Here is a 17,230-nt window from a genome sequence, read left to right as displayed (position 1 = left end):
AGTGTCACTGACTGTCACTGTGACTGTGGACATACAGCATGGGAAACACACACATGGCTGATACTTGTATCTAAAGTTACAAAATGTTGTCTCTGTCCAAATATTACCTAACTGTAAGTCTACTTTTAATGAAACTCTCAACATGACTTATCAGTTATCATTAATGTTCCTGCAAACAGACTCCTTGAAGACCCCCTACATAAATATCCATGTACTATCCAGCTAGACTAGTGTGTCTGTCCCTGAAAATATTCCTGCATGTGTGATTGTTCATGTCTCATCTGCAGGAAACAAACAGGAAGTGAGTAAAGGACACAGGAAATGTTTCCAGCTCTTCCTCCTATATCAGACATTCTCTCCATACCTGAGAGTGTCCAGTCTCCAGCCTGGATCCTTCAGTCCAGCCGACAGAAGCTTCATTCCTGAGTCACCTGGATGATTGTAGCTCAGATCCAGCTCTCTCAGATGGGAGGGGTTGGAGCTCAGAGCTGAGGCCAGAGAAGTACAGCCTTCCTCTGTGATCAGACAGCCTGACAGACTGCAGACACACAAAACAACAATCCATCTGTTATCCATCTCTATAGCAGCATAACTAAGTGATGGTTCAGGGTCACCTGATCCAGCTCTAACTATAAGTTTTATCAAAAAGGAAAGTTTGAAGCTGATCGTCAAAGTAGAGAGGGTGTCTGTCTCCTGAACTCAAACTGGGAGCTGCTTCCACACCCAGTCCAACATAGCCAGGCTTTCTTTGCTGCTTTGACAAAACCTCAAATCCCAGTCAGAGATGGTGAGCATCATCACAGTGATGATCATTTCTCTGTAGCCCAGGCTTTCTGCTTCAGGATCTGTGCACGCTCACAGAACAAGGAGACCTTTAAACATCATTTCACTAAATGGATGGACTGAGCTCAGCCTACAGATGAACTGGATAAATAAAGATTTGACCTCAGTGTGCTCAGTGTTCCTGTCTATTCCTCACATATTCCTAACATGATAGCTGCACTTTAGAGCTCTAAAACTGGAACTGACACATATTTAAACTCCACATGTTACTCAGTACATTCAGTTCTGACACTCGCCCACAGTCCAACAAAGGAAACATGGAGATCACATCAGTTTGTCACCAAAGTCTAATTATTCCAGAGGGCAGTGTTGATACAACTAAAGTTATTTTTAAGCAAAGTTGAGTTTTTTATTGTCGCAGTACTTCATGTCTGAAGTATCACTTAAATGCATTACACGCTGTTGATGGCAGCAAACAAACCACCCAAACAAACAGCAGTGGGAGGCTTGGGCAGACTACGTAGGATCAGCTTGTGGGAGGAGTCAGGATAAAACCAAAGAAAGACAAGCTAACAAACACCACAGTGAAGTGAGTAGCTACAAACTGCAGGCCGATTAGTGTTGTTGAAGAAGTCGGTCTGAGGAACGTTCTTAGGATCAACAAATGACGGCATGTATGAGCCTCCCTCAAGACGCACCATCACAAGAAGAACACATGAGCTGTAGAAAAAGGAGAGACTACGAAAGCCACGGCGTTACAACATGCACCAGCTGTTGGTCTCTCTGGAGACTACTGGGCGTGGCTGGGTAACCATGGTTACTTGGGAGTTACAGTACATGATATTAATGAAGAGTGGGAGCTGCGTTCTATAGCAAACAATTTGTTATGAGGTAATCAGCTGATCTTAGTTTAACCGGAAGCCCTTCACAATAATTGCAATGCCTTTATTTTGTACAACTACCATCAGTTCGTCTGTACTGATGGTAACTTAAAGTCACACTAATGTCGTTTAGTTTCTATAGTTTATGTAGTGGAAGTATACTACAGTACCCTGATCACTGATAGGACAGATTTATGTAGATATACACCTTTGTGTTTAACATTACTGCATTATAGTACTGTGATCTTTGACCTTATCAATGGTTATGTTAGCTATACCGACGTATGCATATAACTGGATATGTATCTTATCTATTCATCTTATTTGTCATGTATTTGTATTGTGTACTTCCTTTTTGTAAGAAACCACACACGTGATCACAGCCGCAAGAATCAATCAGTGAAAGAATAAAGTGTCTTAAACCAAACCTTAAGCTCTTTATTCCACATGCTGGGATCATTTGGCCTTCAGTGGTGTTCTGGCTGACACACCGGAGTGACCAGAGTGCTAAAGAGTGAATCGGACACACCAGTGTCATCTCTGATATCTCCACTACATTTAATCGTCCTTCAGCTTGTGGCTGCCGTTAGCTGGTCTGCTAGTTAGCTGATTTGCTATTTAGCCGGTGTGCTAGTTAGCTGGTGTGCTAGTTAGCCAGTGTGCTAGTTAGCCGGTTCGCTAGTCAGCTGGTGTGCTGACCAGCGAACCAGTAGGTTACAAGATGAGCTTGTCTGTCTGATGAGCCAGCTCTCTCTGTCTTGGTCATTTTGTCCTTGGGCAAAACCTAACCTACCACTACAACTGTAGCTTACCTCCACCAGTGTGTGAATGTGAGAGTGAATGAATACAGGGAGTGCAGAATTATTAGGCAAATGAGTATTTTGTCCACTTCATCCTCTTCATGCATGTTGTCTTACTCCAAGCTGTATAGGCTCGAAAGCCTACTACCAATTAAGCATATTAGGTGATGTGCATCTCTGTAATGAGAAGGGGTGTGGTCTAATGACATCAACACCCTATACCAGGTGTGCATAATTATTAGGCAACGTCCTTTCCTTTGGCAAAATGGGTCAAAAGAAGGACTTGACAGGCTCAGAAAAGTCAAAAACAGTGAGATATCTTGCAGAGGGATGCAGCAGTCTCAAAATTGCAAAGCTTCTGAAGCGTGATCATCGAACAATCAAGCGTTTCATTCAAAATAGTCAACAGGGTCGCAAGAAGCGTGTGGAAAAACCAAGGCGCAAAATAACTGCCCATGAACTGAGAAAAGTCAAGCGTGCAGCTGCCAAGATGCCACTTGCCACCAGTTTGGCCATATTTCAGAGCTGCAACATCACTGGAGTGCCCAAAAGCACAAGGTGTGCAATACTCAGAGACATGGCCAAGGTAAGAAAGGCTGAAAGCCGACCACCACTGAACAAGACACACAAGCTGAAACGTCAAGACTGGGCCAAGAAACACCTCAAGACTGGTTTTTCTAAGGTTTTATGGACTGATGAAATGAGAGTGAGTCTTGATGGGCCAGATGGATGGGCCCGTGGCTGGATTGGTAAAGGGCAGAGAGCTCCAGTCCCACTCAGACGCCAGCAAGGTGGAGGTGGAGTACTGGTTTGGGCTGGTATCATCAAAGATGAGCTTGTGGGGCCTTTTCGGGTTGAGGATGGAGTCAAGCTCAACTCCCAGTCCTACTGCCAGTTTCTGGAAGACACCTTCTTCAAGCAGTGGTACAGGAAGAAGTCTGCATCCTTCAAGAAAAACATGATTTTCATGCAGGACAATGCTCCATCACACGCGTCCAAGTACTCCACAGCGTGGCTGCAAGAAAGGGTATAAAAGAAGAAAAACTAATGACATGGCCTCCTTGTTCACCTGATCTGAACCCCATTGAGAACCTGTGGTCCATCATCAAATGTGAGATTTACAAGGAGGGAAAACAGTACACCTCTCTGAACAGTGTCTGGGAGGCTGTGGTTGCTGCTGCACGCAATGTTGATGGTGAACAGATCAAAACACTGACAGAATCCATGGATGGCAGGCTTTTGAGTGTCCTTGCAAAGAAAGGTGGCTATATTGGTCGCTGATTTGTTTTTGTTTTGTTTTTGAATGTCAGAAATGTATATTTGTGAATGTGGAGATGTTATATTGGTGTCACTGGTAAAAATAAATAATTGAAACGAGTATATATTTGTTTTTTGTTAAGTTGCCTAATAATTATGCACAGTAATAGTCACCTGCGCACACAGATATCCCCCTAAAATAGCTAAAACTAAAAACAAACTAAAAACTACTTCCAAAAACATTCAGCTTTGATATTAATGAGTTTTTTGGGTTCATTGAGAACATGGTTGTTGTTCAATAATAACATTATTCCTCAAAAATACAACTTGCCTAATAATTCTGCACTCCCTGTAGTGGGATTGTAAAGGGTCTTTGAGGGTCTCGAAAAGCGCTATATAAATGCAATCCATTATTATTATTAAGAGCATCTTTAGGCCTGACTGTGCTCATCCTTCCTCCAACCTCTCCTTACCAAAGATAACAACTACATCAGTATTAGCTCAATAACAATTTCTGCAATTCAATTGTGGACATTCATTTTTAAACCTTGTGTAAAACGATAAAACCTCAAAGTCTGAGCATTATTCTTTGTGCAAACAGCTCTTGCAGGTTCCCCCGGACTTAGGTTATTTTTATTATTTAATTACTTTCCTTTAAGCAGCTGTTCAGGCTACTAAACTCATCCCAGAAATAACAAGTGACACCATTAATAGTAGAGGTGGGAATCACCATACAACTCACGATACGATATTATCACAATACTTAACGCACGATACGATATTATTGTGATTTTTTAAAATATTTTGCGATATTCAGATTCTGTACATAAAGGTAAACTTTATCAATATTCATTTTATCTAATATCAAAGTCTCACACTCAGTCTTTCTCTCATTTCAGTTTTATTGTTGACAAACTGAACGGTTTGTATTACAGTCTAGTCCAACTTAACTGAATGCAACCATCTGGTACAATTATAGCTATTCTGAACTATGCAATTTATGAAAACTATGCAGCCCCTTCAGCAACTGAAGAATTTGAAAGTAAATTTAAAAAAATATATAATTTTACATTAAATAAAAAAGTTTCAAACTTAATTAAAATTAAACATGTCTTAAATTAAAATAAGTAAACTGTCATGTTTATTGCTGCCAAAAAAAAAGTTAAACACATTTGGACAGTGAAGGAATGTCAGGATTGTTGCTCAGAAAAAGGATCAACATGCTCTGAAGTCAACATGCTCTGACTCCAGAGCATGTTGACTTCAGAGAAAAAATTGTTTGTAACAAAATATCGATTTCTGCTGTCCCTGTATCGATACATTATTAGCAAACAAAATATCACGATACTACACAGTATCGATTTTTTCCCCCACCCCTAATTAATAGTGGAGCTAACTTTAACAGGTGAAACTGATTTGACCTATAAGGCTACTGCAGTTACTTGTTATCAAGGTTAGTACGGAAGACATCTGAATGAGGTAGTTAGTAGTATGTAGTTAGTACCGGGCGAGTCCCCTCCCCCACATCGGCACCAGAACCCTGTATTTTCTACAGGGTAAGACTGCCTGTTTTATCAAACTATGGCCATTACTACTGTGATCATTTGCAGCCCAGTGTGCCGCTCTCTCTGCTGGGATGAACCACTGGAGCTCACCCAGTCATCCCTTTCTTTCTCTCAAGAAGAAGTGAAATAAATATATTTATTTATTATGTTACGAGTCTAATATTCTTTAAATCAAACTGTAATGAATAAATCAAGCAAGAAGATTTGGTGGCTCCACGTGTTGTAGAAGAAAAGATAAACATCTCATTTTGAGAAATCAGCCTTTAAAATTAAGTACTGTGAATAAAAAACAAACAGCGAGCCAATCAGCAGTCGCCAATATCCTCCTAATTTCATTCACAAAGAAATCAAATATATATATTATGGGCCCAAAGGAGCCTAAATCTTTAAATTAGGCAGTACATGAAGTATTTTTTTAAATAAACAGAGACATGACTATAACAACTTTTAGTAATTCAGAGTCCAATTATCCACTCAAATGTAAATAAAAGTTCACTTGACAGCTGTAAAAGTTACCTGTTTATACAATAATATAAATCACATTTCAAATGATCATCTGTGGAAAAGTTTGAATCCTGACCTGAGAGTTTCCACTGCACACTGTGAACTCTTTAGTCCAGCGGACAGAAGCTTCACTCCTGAATCCTGCAGGTCAGAGTTACTCAGGTCCAGCTCTCTCAGACTGGAGGACTGGGAGCTGAGGACTGAGGACAGAGCTTCACAGCTTCTCTCTGACAGGTTACAGCCACTCAGTCTGAAAAATAAAAGACAATCTATAAAACAAGTACTCATGTAGAGTTTGTTAATACATTTCACAACATTAAATGTTGACTTTCTATTTTTTAAAGGAAACATAAACATACTAAGATACAACATCATATGGATGAACTTTAATTAAGAATTCTAAAAACTAAATGTTTTCTGATCTGACCTCAGAGTATTCAGTTTACAGTTTAAACGTTGTAGTCCAGCAGACAGAAGCTTCACTCCTGAATCCTGTAGCATTCTGATACTCAGGTCCAGCTCTGTCAGACTAGAGGACTGTGAGCTGAGAACTGAGGACAGAGCTTCACAGTTTTCCTCTGAGAGTTCACAGATGTTAAGTCTGAAGATAAAAACATGAATAAAGATTGTTGTTAAAGTGTAATCAAGGTGCAATAGCTTATTGTCTTGTGCTGAGCAGGTTAGTAAAACTTCTGTTTAACTTTGAAATGAATAAAAATGCTATGAAACAAGGATAACTGGATAAAGACATAAACAAAAACAAACATCAAACACATAAACAAACAGAACTAAACATAATACAAATTGATCTGACCTCAGAACATTCAGTTTGGCATGTGGACTCTCCACTGCAGCAGACAGAAGCTTTACTGCTGAAGCCTTCAGGCTGTTGGTACTCAGGTCCAGCTCTCTCAGACTACAGGACTGGGAGCTGACCACTGACAGCAAATTTTCACAGCCTTTCTCTGAGACGTTACAGCTGCTCAGTCTGTGAGAGAAAGGAAAAAAACAAAAACAAAAAAAAAACAAACAATATATGTGATCAAATTAAATTTGTTTATATGTTGAACCCTTTTTTTAAAAAATTTATTTAAACCTATGAGACTATGAGTGCTACCAGTCCAGTGCACATGATTGGTACCTTGATGGTACCTTGCTCAGGGGTACCACAAGGTAACTATTCGGTGGATTCGACCCCTGACCTTATGATCATGGGGCGACCACTCTGCCTACTGAGCTAATAATTCTGTGTACACTGTCATACAATATTAACTAAAACAATTATTTTAGAAAATTTTAGTAATTCAATAATCATGCTCATTACCTGTGTATTGTGAATAACACTGGATTTTAAACACTAGCTGTATAAAACTCTTCCTGTTAAAGGTGCGTATAAAGGAGATGAGCTGAAATGCAGACTTCATGGAGAATGTTTGCTGTCAGCATATATCAAAGACAAAGCAGAGATCCATCCAGTCTCTTCCACTAAGCCCACAGAGGGACAGACAACCACTCTCACTCACACCTGCATGAAGTTTAGATCACCAGGTAACCTAACTGCATGTCTGTGGACAGTGGGAAGAAACTGTAGAGGACCCAGAGTGAACCCACTGTAATTCTGTGATAACACTGGTTATGGAAGCCTTACAGTTACATATGGTTACTGACAAGAAACACGACCTTAGAGGCAATTTCAGTAATGAAGACCGAGTTTCTCCCTCCATACAGGATGAAAACATGACAGCACAGCAGAGATTTATATTTAAAAAGGGAGGGTGTGCACTGAAAGTGAGATACAAACTTGAACTTAAATTATGAACATCAGAAAAAGATGTAGGTGAAGTCTGGCAGGTGAAGTTTGTGCTTTAGAATAAAACAACCAAACTCCTGGAGTTGGAGACAAATGAACAAGCTGAGGATAATAAACCTGTCAGAGGGGCTGAAGCATCAGAGCTCATGTTCTTATAGGCTGGGTCTGGATTGTCCTTTGATAAGAGTTACAGAACAAAGTGTGTTTTAGAAATGCTGGAGTGAAACATTAAAACTACCATATATTTACCGAGTGACTGATGATCATTTAATTTACTATTTTAAAAAAATGTTACAGTGCTCTTTGAACTCAGCATTTCTGATTTATTTCCCATGATTTTAACAATGAAGCGATGACAACATGTTTACTCACAGAGCTTTGTTGGAGGCTTTGACCACTGGCAGCATTCTCAGAAGAGCCTCCTCTGAAGCAGAGTATTTCTTGAAGTCAAACTCATCCAGATCTTCTTCTGATGACAGTAAGATGAAGGTCAGAGCTGAGCACTGAGCAGGAGACAGTTTATCTGTGGAGAGACTTCCTGATCTCAGGGACTGTTGGATCTCCTCCACTAGAGAACGATCATTCAGTTCATTCAGACAGTGGATCAGATTGATGCTTTTCTCTGCAGACAGATTCTCACTGAGCTTCTCCTTGATGTACTGGACTGTTTTCTTATTGGTCAGTGAGCTGCTTCCTGTCTGTGTCATCAGGGCTCGTAGGAGAGTCTGATTGGTCTGCAGGGAAAGACCCAGGAGGAAGCGGAGGAACAAGTCCAGGTGTCCATTTGGACTCTGTAAGGCCTTGTTCACAGCACTCTGGTAGAAGTGTTTCTTTGCAGATTCTTCTGTTTCAGACTTCTTGGATGTTGTTTGCTGTTGTTCCAGCAGATTGAGTCCAGAGTTGATGAAGGTCAGATGGACATGAAGAGCAGCCAGAAACTCCTGAACACTCAGATGGATGAAGCAGAACACCTTGTCCTGGTACAGTCCTCTCTCCTCTTTAAAGATCTGTGTGAACACTCCTGAGTACACTGAGGCTGCTCTGATATCGATGCCACACTCTGTCAGGTCTGATTCATAGAAGATCAGGTTTCCTTTCTGCAGCTGATCAAAAGCCAGTTTTCCCAGAGACTCCATCATCTTCCTGCTCTCTGGACTCCAGTGTGGGTCTGTCTCAGCTCCTCCATCATACTTGACCTTCTTCACTTTGGCCTGAACCACCAGGAAGTGGATGTACATCTCAGTCAGGGTGTTGGGCAGCTGTCCTCCCTCTCTGGTTTCCAGCACATCCTCCAGAACTGTAGCAGTGATCCAGCAGAAGACTGGGATGTGACACATGATGTGGAGGCTTCGTGATGTCTTGATGTGGGAGATGATCCTGCTAGCCTGCTCCTCATCTCTGAATCTCTTCCTGAAGTACTCCTCCTTCTGTGGGTCAGTGAACCCTCTGACCTCTGTCACCATGCCAACACAGACAGGAGGGATCTGATTGGCTGCTGCAGGTCGTGTGGTTATCCAGAGGCGAGCAGAGGGAAGCAGTTTCCCCCTGATGAGGTTTATCAGCAGCACATCCACTGAGGTGGACTTTCTAGGGTCAGTTAGGATTGTAGTTTTGTGGAAGTCCAGAGGAAGTCGACACTCATCCAGACCATCAAAGATGAACACAACCTGGAAGTCTTCAAAGCTGCAGATTCCTGCTTCTTTGGTTTCAGTAAAGAAGCGATGAACAAGTCCCACCAAGCTGAACTTTTCCTCTTTCAGCACATTCAGCTCTCTGAAAGTGAATGGAAATATGAACTGGATGTCCTGGTTGGCTTTGTCTTCAGCCCAGTCCAGGCTGTATTTCTGTGTTAAGACTGTTTTCCCAATGCCAGCCACTCCCTTTGTCAGCACTGTTCTGATTGGTTCATCTCTTCCAGGTGAGGCTTTAAAGATGTCTTCTTGTCTGATGGTTGTTTCTGGTCTGTCTGGTTTCCTGGATGCTGTTTCAATCTGTCTGACCTCATGTTCATCATTGACCTCTGCAGTCCCTCCCTCTGTGATGTAGAGCTCTGTGTAGATCTGATTCAGGAGGGTTGGGTTTCCTGCTTTAGCGATGCCCTCAAACACACACTGGAACTTCTTCTTCAGGGTGGATTTAAGTTTACGATGACAAACAGCAGCTGGAAGTTATGAATAATAATAATAAAAATACAACTTTAACAATCACATTTTACAAAATGCTGATGACAATTTCTGACCCACTGAGAAATGACTGAACACACTGGTGTCACAAGTCTCTCATTTATCCAGCAGCTTAAATCTTTAGATAAATCCTCTTACGTCTCTGCAGACGGTCAGCCAGCTCCTCCTGCTTCATTCTCCTCAGGAAGTCCACTGTGATCTTCACAAATGCCTCTCTGCTGTTTCTCCTCTGCTCATCATCCTCCCTCTGAAACTCCAAGCACTGGGGCTTATTTGGATTCAGAGCCTTCTGGATCTTCTTCAGTTCGTTCTTCACAAAAGTGATGATGTTGTCCTCCAGCAGCTGGAACAGAATATTTATGAATGACCCACCACTCTGAACTTTAGTCCACACAACATCCACTTCTTTACGATCAAGGGGCATATCATCCACGAACTCTTCACCAATTATAGGTTTGACTTTATCTGATTAACTGAGACTTTGTCCACAACTCCACGATCCCAAAACGTTGATGCTGTTCATATGAATGCAGCGATTTCAGTGGGAGAAACATTTCACTGGTGTTCAGAGCTGAACTACCAACAGGTTGATGATCAAAGCCAGAAACTTGGAGATGTTTCAGGTAACTGAGTTGATCGTACAGACAACTGGTCTGAAAGGTTCACTCTGTTTACACATACAGATCAGTATTTAAGGTTTGACTCTCATCATCCACTGGAGCACAAACTGGGCGTCATCAGGACACAACAACACAGAACAAACACCATCCCCACAGACACAGCAGCCAGCGAAGCAGAAGAACTTCACATCAAGAAGGTCCTGAGTAAATGTGAACGCTGGTTTGAGGGCGGAGTCAAGGAGGCCATTTATGTGAAAAGGAAAGACCATCTCTGAATGGAGGAGGGGCCTAAGGGTACAACTGTCACCATCTTACATGCTGTGATTGCAGCCATTCCCCAGCTCTCTGTGAACTGGACTCATGACCATTGATCAACAACCATTGATCAATGGTCCTGACAATATGCGTACCAATGATCAATGAACTGACCTCCCAGCCCATTGTTCCTTCAGTGGGCTGGTTTCAGTCATACAAATGTCCTGTTTATGAGATTGAAACCTGCAGTCAGCTGAGACTGAAGAAGTCACCTGATGATGATGAAACGTTTCTCCCACTGAAAACATCCAGATGAACAGAATCAAGCTTTTTGGGATTTACGTACCTGGATGATTGAGCATCAAGACACAACTCTGTGACTTTTCTCAGATGAATAAATCCTCTCCTCCAGCTTTGTTTACATCTACCAGCCCTGTGGCGCTGCCCAGGGAAATAATCTATGTGAGAGGTGGAAAGTCATACAGGTGTCTGCTCCTGCCTTCAGTTATTTTATCTACTGTGTGTCAACTGGCTGAACCTCCTCCAACTGTCTACTGTCTCCCTAAACTCAACAATGACTTAGTGATCTATCCATTCTCTGACCAAAGACATCCTGCTGCAGGAGGTTAACATAGCAGCCAATGATGATCCCACTCACTGTGAACAACACATTTGGACCTGATTTGCTGCTCTGGTTTACACGTGAACTTCCACTGCTGCTGTCACCAACTTGAGAGGCTCTACAGAAAAACTGGACTTGTCCATAAAAATCATAAACTACATTACAAGGACAGCATTGCTCAATCAACTCTAATTACTACTGACATGTTATCTCTTCTAACTAAGGTACAGACACTCAAACTTGCTGCTTTCAGTGAGAAGTCAAATGTCTGAATATGAGCTGGAAGCCACTGAGAGTCCTCCTCCTTCCCGTGGGGTTTACTTTCTCTACTACTTTCACTATAAACACGCCCCTTTCATGCACCTGCAGAGGGCCACCAGCAGATGGAGCTGTCTTAAACAAATCCACTTGGATAGTTAGCTGTAGATGATTTTCTCAGTATGATTGTAGGATTTTGAGTTATTCTTTAGATTTATTTAAACTCTTATATTGTGCACAAGTGTTGAGCGACCCATAATTTCTCTGTACTTTTCATAAGAGCAGCCAGACTTTCAGCTAGTTTTTGTTTTTTTAAGAGCTCAAAGTTATTGAAGAAACAGTTATTCAGCTTCATTCCCACTGATCTCGACTACAAACTGTTTCACTTTGGTTTCTGTTTAAAGCCTCGATGTTTAAAACGTTTCCCTGTGATCACATTTGCACCGTCTGATTTCAAAGTTTGTTTCTTTTGGTCATTTAGTCCACAGAGTCCTTGGTGTTCTGAAAGGGACCTATAAATAAATGCATTATTATTAATATTAATAATAAAGTAGTTGTTGTACATGTACAGACCATAAATATGGAGTCCAGCTGTGTTTGATGCTGCTGGGCAGACTGACCACTGGGAACCTCTGAGCTCTGCTGGTCCACTCTGTGGAGGAACCATGAAGGATTAGATCAACACAGGATAAAGATCCAGGAGTTTCTGCTCAAATAACTTCATCTGAATCAAGTCTGTCAAGTTTTAAACTCTCAGATTGTGAAGATATATTTTCTGTTTTCTATGAACTTTCTTTCATCAGTGATGGAAGTGATGATGCTGCAGAAGCTCAGAGGAAACTTTGAGAAAACTGTGATGAACCATCAACTAATGCTCTCAGGAGGCCAAAGGTCCCTGAATGTAACTGTGCAGTAGATTCATCGAGTGTTTGAAACCTGACCACTTCCATATGTTTTCATTCTAACACAAGAAGTCCTTTTCTCATTGCTTTGATTTGAGTTTTCATTTGAGTTTTCTGAGTCTCGTATTTGGAGTCGAGTCTTATCAATGATCTGACAGAAGAACATTAAAAAGGATTTAGCAGTGCTGTCAAAATTAACATGTAGGGTTAGGGGTTCATCTGTTATCATGATTAACATGATAAAAACCTTTAACACGACACATCTGGAGAGCAGAACGACTCAAAATCCCTGAAATGTTTCTATCAACGCACTTCGGGCAGTTTGTCCAAGTAGAGTTACCTTTGCACACGTGCAGATGTGCAGCACATCTGTTAGTGACGGCAGCTGAACCAATCAGCTCAATATGGAAGATGACAAACACACACTGACCTCTCGATGGAAAGTTTGAGCATTAAAAAAATAACAAGACGGACCAGCCGACCAACATGAAGGATTCTGCACATCGTGACAGAAGGAATTTTCTTTTCACCGAAGCACTTCCAGCTTAAAATATCACAACGATGCAAAGCACTGATGACACAACTGCCAAGTGGACAAACTGCAGACCTGTTAGTGTTGTTAATAACATAGTTTTGGTTCCTCGTGTCAAAGACTTGAAGAAGAGTGACAGAGAGTGTTAGACTGCTGCAGGATCAGTGCCACCTCCACAGACCTGTGAAGAAAATGATTGTTTGACAGATGGGCTCAGATTCAGGATCAGCTGAGGAGTTTGTGGCTGACAGAATCCTGCAGGTACAGAGCAGAGCCCATCATTAGCATGCAGGACTGTCCCTGGGGGGGTCGGCTCATTCAGGAGGTTAATCAATGTTTACATGTTCAATAAACATGTTAAGTGTGTAAATTTGCCCTTTTCTCTCGAGTCTGTTTGCTCATGAAATGAACTTTGATTCGTTTACATTAAAAATGATGTTTAATGGTGATTCATCCAAATGAATCCACAGTAACCCTGTGATGAGTCTGATTAAACATTTTCATTAACAGCAGTAATATAGATTATATATTATTATATATTAGTGCACACTTAGCTTTTAGTATATATGTTTGTTACAAAGTTGTATTTACAGCAGAGAAGCTGAGTTAAAGACTGAAAACTATTCAAAGTCTCTTTGAATTGAAGCGTTTAACATTCTTTGTGTTTATTCTGCATTGACTTCATTATATGGTGTAAACGTCTGTTACAGGCTTAAATATAAAGTTGGAAAAATGTAACTGCAGCTATTGATCAAGTAATTGTGATTAATCAGGATTAATGACAGAAGATTGTGTCATTAATTAGTCATTTTTAATCTACTGACAGCACCAGTGTTCACTCTGGTGCCTCCAACTGTTTTACGCCCTTTCAACACCTTCGTGGTCAAAAGTGTACACGCACAAAATCTACAATAAAACCCTCACGCAGCAATAGGACAGACACACAATCCATTTATCTCTGTGTCTCAAACACACACACGTGTATTCAAAGCCTCGATTTGTTCATATTTCATCTGTTGTGTTTTTATCTTCAGCGTTTTCAGTGTTGCTGCATTTACACCAAAAATGTTTCCATTGATGAATCAGATTGATTTGAATGTGTTTCATCCATACAAATCCCTCCCTGGTGGTCACATGACTCTATAACATAACAGGAGTCATGTGACAAGAGTTTCATGCTGTAAAATCTCAAAATGGTTGAATGTGGTGGAGTAAAAATGTGAGATGTCAGCTACTTTTCTTCAATATGAAATGTTTGCAGGGCCTGACAGGAAGTGGACGGACGCTCTGATCACTTCCTGTTTGCTGAAGTGGGTTTTCAGTTGTTTAGAAACCAAAGGCTTGTTTTAAAAGACAGTTTAAATGGGACTGAGGGAACGACGTGTTTGTAGTTTATATCCAACAACATCAAGCAGTTTAATCAAAGAGTTCATGTTGCTAACAGCTCACCTCTCTGCAGCAGACACAGGCTGGGATTTAAATTTAATGGGGTGATGTTTAGACCAGTCACTCTGTAAGGACACAGAGCTGGGTGGAGGTCCAGGCTGGTTCCTGTGAATAATGATGCAGCAGTGATGTGAGTGCTGAGCTGTGACATGGAGAAGAGTCATGGACAGTTAGAGATGGTCATCTCACCTCTGAGCTTTGGTCTGGCTCTCATGTTCCCCACACAGAGTGCTTTTAGAGGGAGGGACTCCCTCCTCTCTGTCCTCACACTGATCCATGCTGCTCAATTCAGCTCACACACACTTTCTACCTGCAGAGGAAACACAAATCATTCATGTGCACATCAGCTGAAATCCTCCTTTCATCATGTGTGCTGTCCAAATATCAGCTGCTTCTTTCCTGCTTCATCTCAGTGTCAGCTGGATGCAGTCAGACAGCAGTGTGAGGCAGAGGAAGCTGCCATCAGCTGCTCTGCTATCAGTCCACTAGATGGAGCCTGAAGCACACACGATGCATTCACTGACACACACTGATTCACTGTGACTGGAAGCTTCAGTCAGTCCAACACGTGTGAACAACATTTTAAACATTTCAGCTGATCCAGGATTCAAAGAGGATCAGCAGAGTTAAAGCTTCACACTAATTCTTGCTGCTGAGTTTGCAGAGAACTGCACACACACTGATTCACTGCTAATGAGAAGCTTCTTCCATCCAGTAATTCATCATCCATCAGCTCTGCTGCTGCTCTCAGTCCTGGACTCTGATCACAAACTAAAAGCAGCTTTTTAACTCGTGTCTGTAAGAACTCTTAGTGTTAGCTTAGCGTTAGCTTAGCGTTAGCATGCTGTGTGCTAGCTTAGCGTCAGAGCTCTGCAGGTGTCTCGTGTGTAAATATTAATCACAGTGACAGTAAAGGAGGTAAAGGGCTGTGACGTCATCACGTACGCTGCGTCCTCTGTGGGCTCTGAGTGAACTCAAAGTACAAACTACAAGTACACAAACACGAACGTAGCTCAGAGTGGCGGACACACTCGGCCTCGTTGGTCCAGCTGTGAGTCCGTTACCGTGAACTATGGAGCGGCAGATTTGTGCTGAACTAAGCTGCACACAGCTGATGTTAGCCAGGAAACATTACACACTGACTTTAATGGAGAGACCGGAAATACAAACACACACAGTTTGTTGTGTGAAGAAATCAAACACGAGCTGAACAAACAGTAAAGTTCCTAAAGACAAACTGTTAAAGGAGGAAACAAAGCAAACTTACAGTTTCTTCACACACCAACAACAAGCTCCACTCCACACCTGGACACTAAACACGGACACACAGGTGAGCTGCTTCCTGGAAGGAGGCGGGGCTCCACCTGAAACTCAGCACAGGTGGGAGGGGCTCAGCTCTGTGTGTGCTGATGTGTTAACTTTAAAAATATGCCGTCTGACTGCTCAGACTGAGTCAGAGTAAAGTTCACATGCTGACGTGTGGAGACATGAAACCTTGTTGTAGCTGCAGGTGTGAACACACTGATCCCAGACCAGCTCTGCTGTATTTGTAACATGAACATTTCTGCTGCAAAGCTTCAAATGTTCAGCATGTTTCTCTGTTTCCAGTCTATAGATCCAGTCACACTTTCTACCTTCACCTGTGCAGTAAAGACTGAGAGCAGAGCTGAAAGCAAGCGTCCAATCAGTGAGCAGCATCAACACCTGAGCTTCATTCAGACTCTGTTATTGAAGATGTTGTTGGTACAAAGTTCATCTGCTGCTCACATGAATCCATGAAAGATTTATTTCACTGAATGTTTCTTCAAAGCTCATTTCAACCTGTTGAAGTCATGAATGAAAGTGCAGACTGAGAGTGGATCACATGATGTTTGAGGTGTGTCATGTGACATGTTCAGTATTGTCACACATGTCTAGATTGTCCCTGATATCATAACTGCTCAAACACTGATGATTATATTTGAAGAATTATTCCTGATGGCAGCAAAGTTTGAATGGAGCTCTCTGTCTGTGCTGATTTGTCGCCCTCTGGAGGTCAAAGCACAAACTGCATGATGTCACTGTAACCACCACAGAGACAGGAAGTGTTTTTATGACTGAAACACTGAAATGATGCTAACGGCTGTCGTTAGGCTCACTGACAGCAGTGCTGATGTGTTCATGTCAAACACTGGCTCAGGTCAGACTCCTTCATCCTTCTCCAGCGTGAGGCCGCCCTCAGACCCACAGGAGCTCTGACCTTTGACCTCCTGACCCTAACCATTTTAGTCTTGTTGCATCTGCAAATCCATCCAAACTGTAGCCGAGCAAAAGAAGCTGGAAGTTGTTCTATGAATGATGTTGTTGAAGGAGCTTGGAAAGAAAAGCGTCTGGACTTCTTTAAGTTGCTTGAAGAGGGACATGGACGTCTTAACACCCACTCACATCCTGGGACATTTGATCACAGGAAATCACATGATGGGGTGGGGCTAGATCTCACAATGGGTTCACCCAAAACCTTGGCTGATTGAGACCCACACCCGTTCTCACACCGTGGCTCGTGTGATTAGGTAGAGGATCAACAGGAGCTCCGTGTCCCTGAATTTAAACTGAATCTAAACACACCGTGCACGATGCCAAGTTAGATAATGGTTAAAAGAACAAGATAAGAATAAATAAAAAGATAAAATAAGGATAAGAAATAACTTAAAAAAATAAAATAAAAAGATAAATAACTGCAAATAAGTACAAATAAGTAACTGAAGACACGTGTGGTCTGCAGATGTCGATGTACATGGATGTACATGGAGTTTAATGTGCAAAATGAACTTAG

General features: G+C 41.7%; 1 protein-coding gene across 1 annotated transcript; it reads right to left on the bottom strand.

Annotated features, from left to right (window-relative positions):
• Positions 1 to 345: 345 nt before the first annotated feature.
• On the bottom strand, positions 346 to 15,749 carry LOC146708717 (protein NLRC3-like). Its single transcript, XM_085455524.1, has 10 exons — positions 15,686 to 15,749; positions 14,608 to 14,728; positions 14,422 to 14,523; positions 12,112 to 12,190; positions 9,922 to 10,126; positions 7,973 to 9,761; positions 6,605 to 6,778; positions 6,218 to 6,391; positions 5,867 to 6,040; positions 346 to 538 (listed from the first exon to the last, which is right to left on the bottom strand). Exons 2-10 carry the CDS (start codon positions 14,694 to 14,696, stop codon positions 346 to 348), a joined length of 2,979 nt encoding a protein of 992 aa, XP_085311650.1. The 5' UTR covers positions 14,697 to 14,728; positions 15,686 to 15,749.
• Between the last annotated feature and the right edge of the window lie 1,481 nt (positions 15,750 to 17,230).

This window comes from Copadichromis virginalis, linkage group LG5 (genome assembly GCF_057382275.1).
Source record: "Copadichromis virginalis isolate Kocher_CV1m ecotype Utaka linkage group LG5, C_Virginalis_male_GT1.1, whole genome shotgun sequence".
NCBI lineage: Eukaryota > Metazoa > Chordata > Actinopteri > Cichliformes > Cichlidae > Copadichromis > Copadichromis virginalis.
Note: the sequence above shows the minus strand (reverse complement) of the source record. Positions and strands in the feature narration are given on the sequence as shown.

Coding starts and splice junctions, on each gene's coding strand:
- LOC146708717 (XM_085455524.1), bottom strand. CDS start 14,696: ATGGATCAGTGTGAGGACAGAGAGGAGGGAGTCCCTCCCTCTAAAAGC. Junction 6,779..7,972: donor AAAGCCTCCAACAAAGCTCT/GTGAGTAAACAT, acceptor TTTCTCTCACAG/ACTGAGCAGCTGTAACGTCT. Junction 6,392..6,604: donor GCCAAACTGAATGTTCTGAG/GTCAGATCAATT, acceptor TTTTATCTTCAG/ACTTAACATCTGTGAACTCT.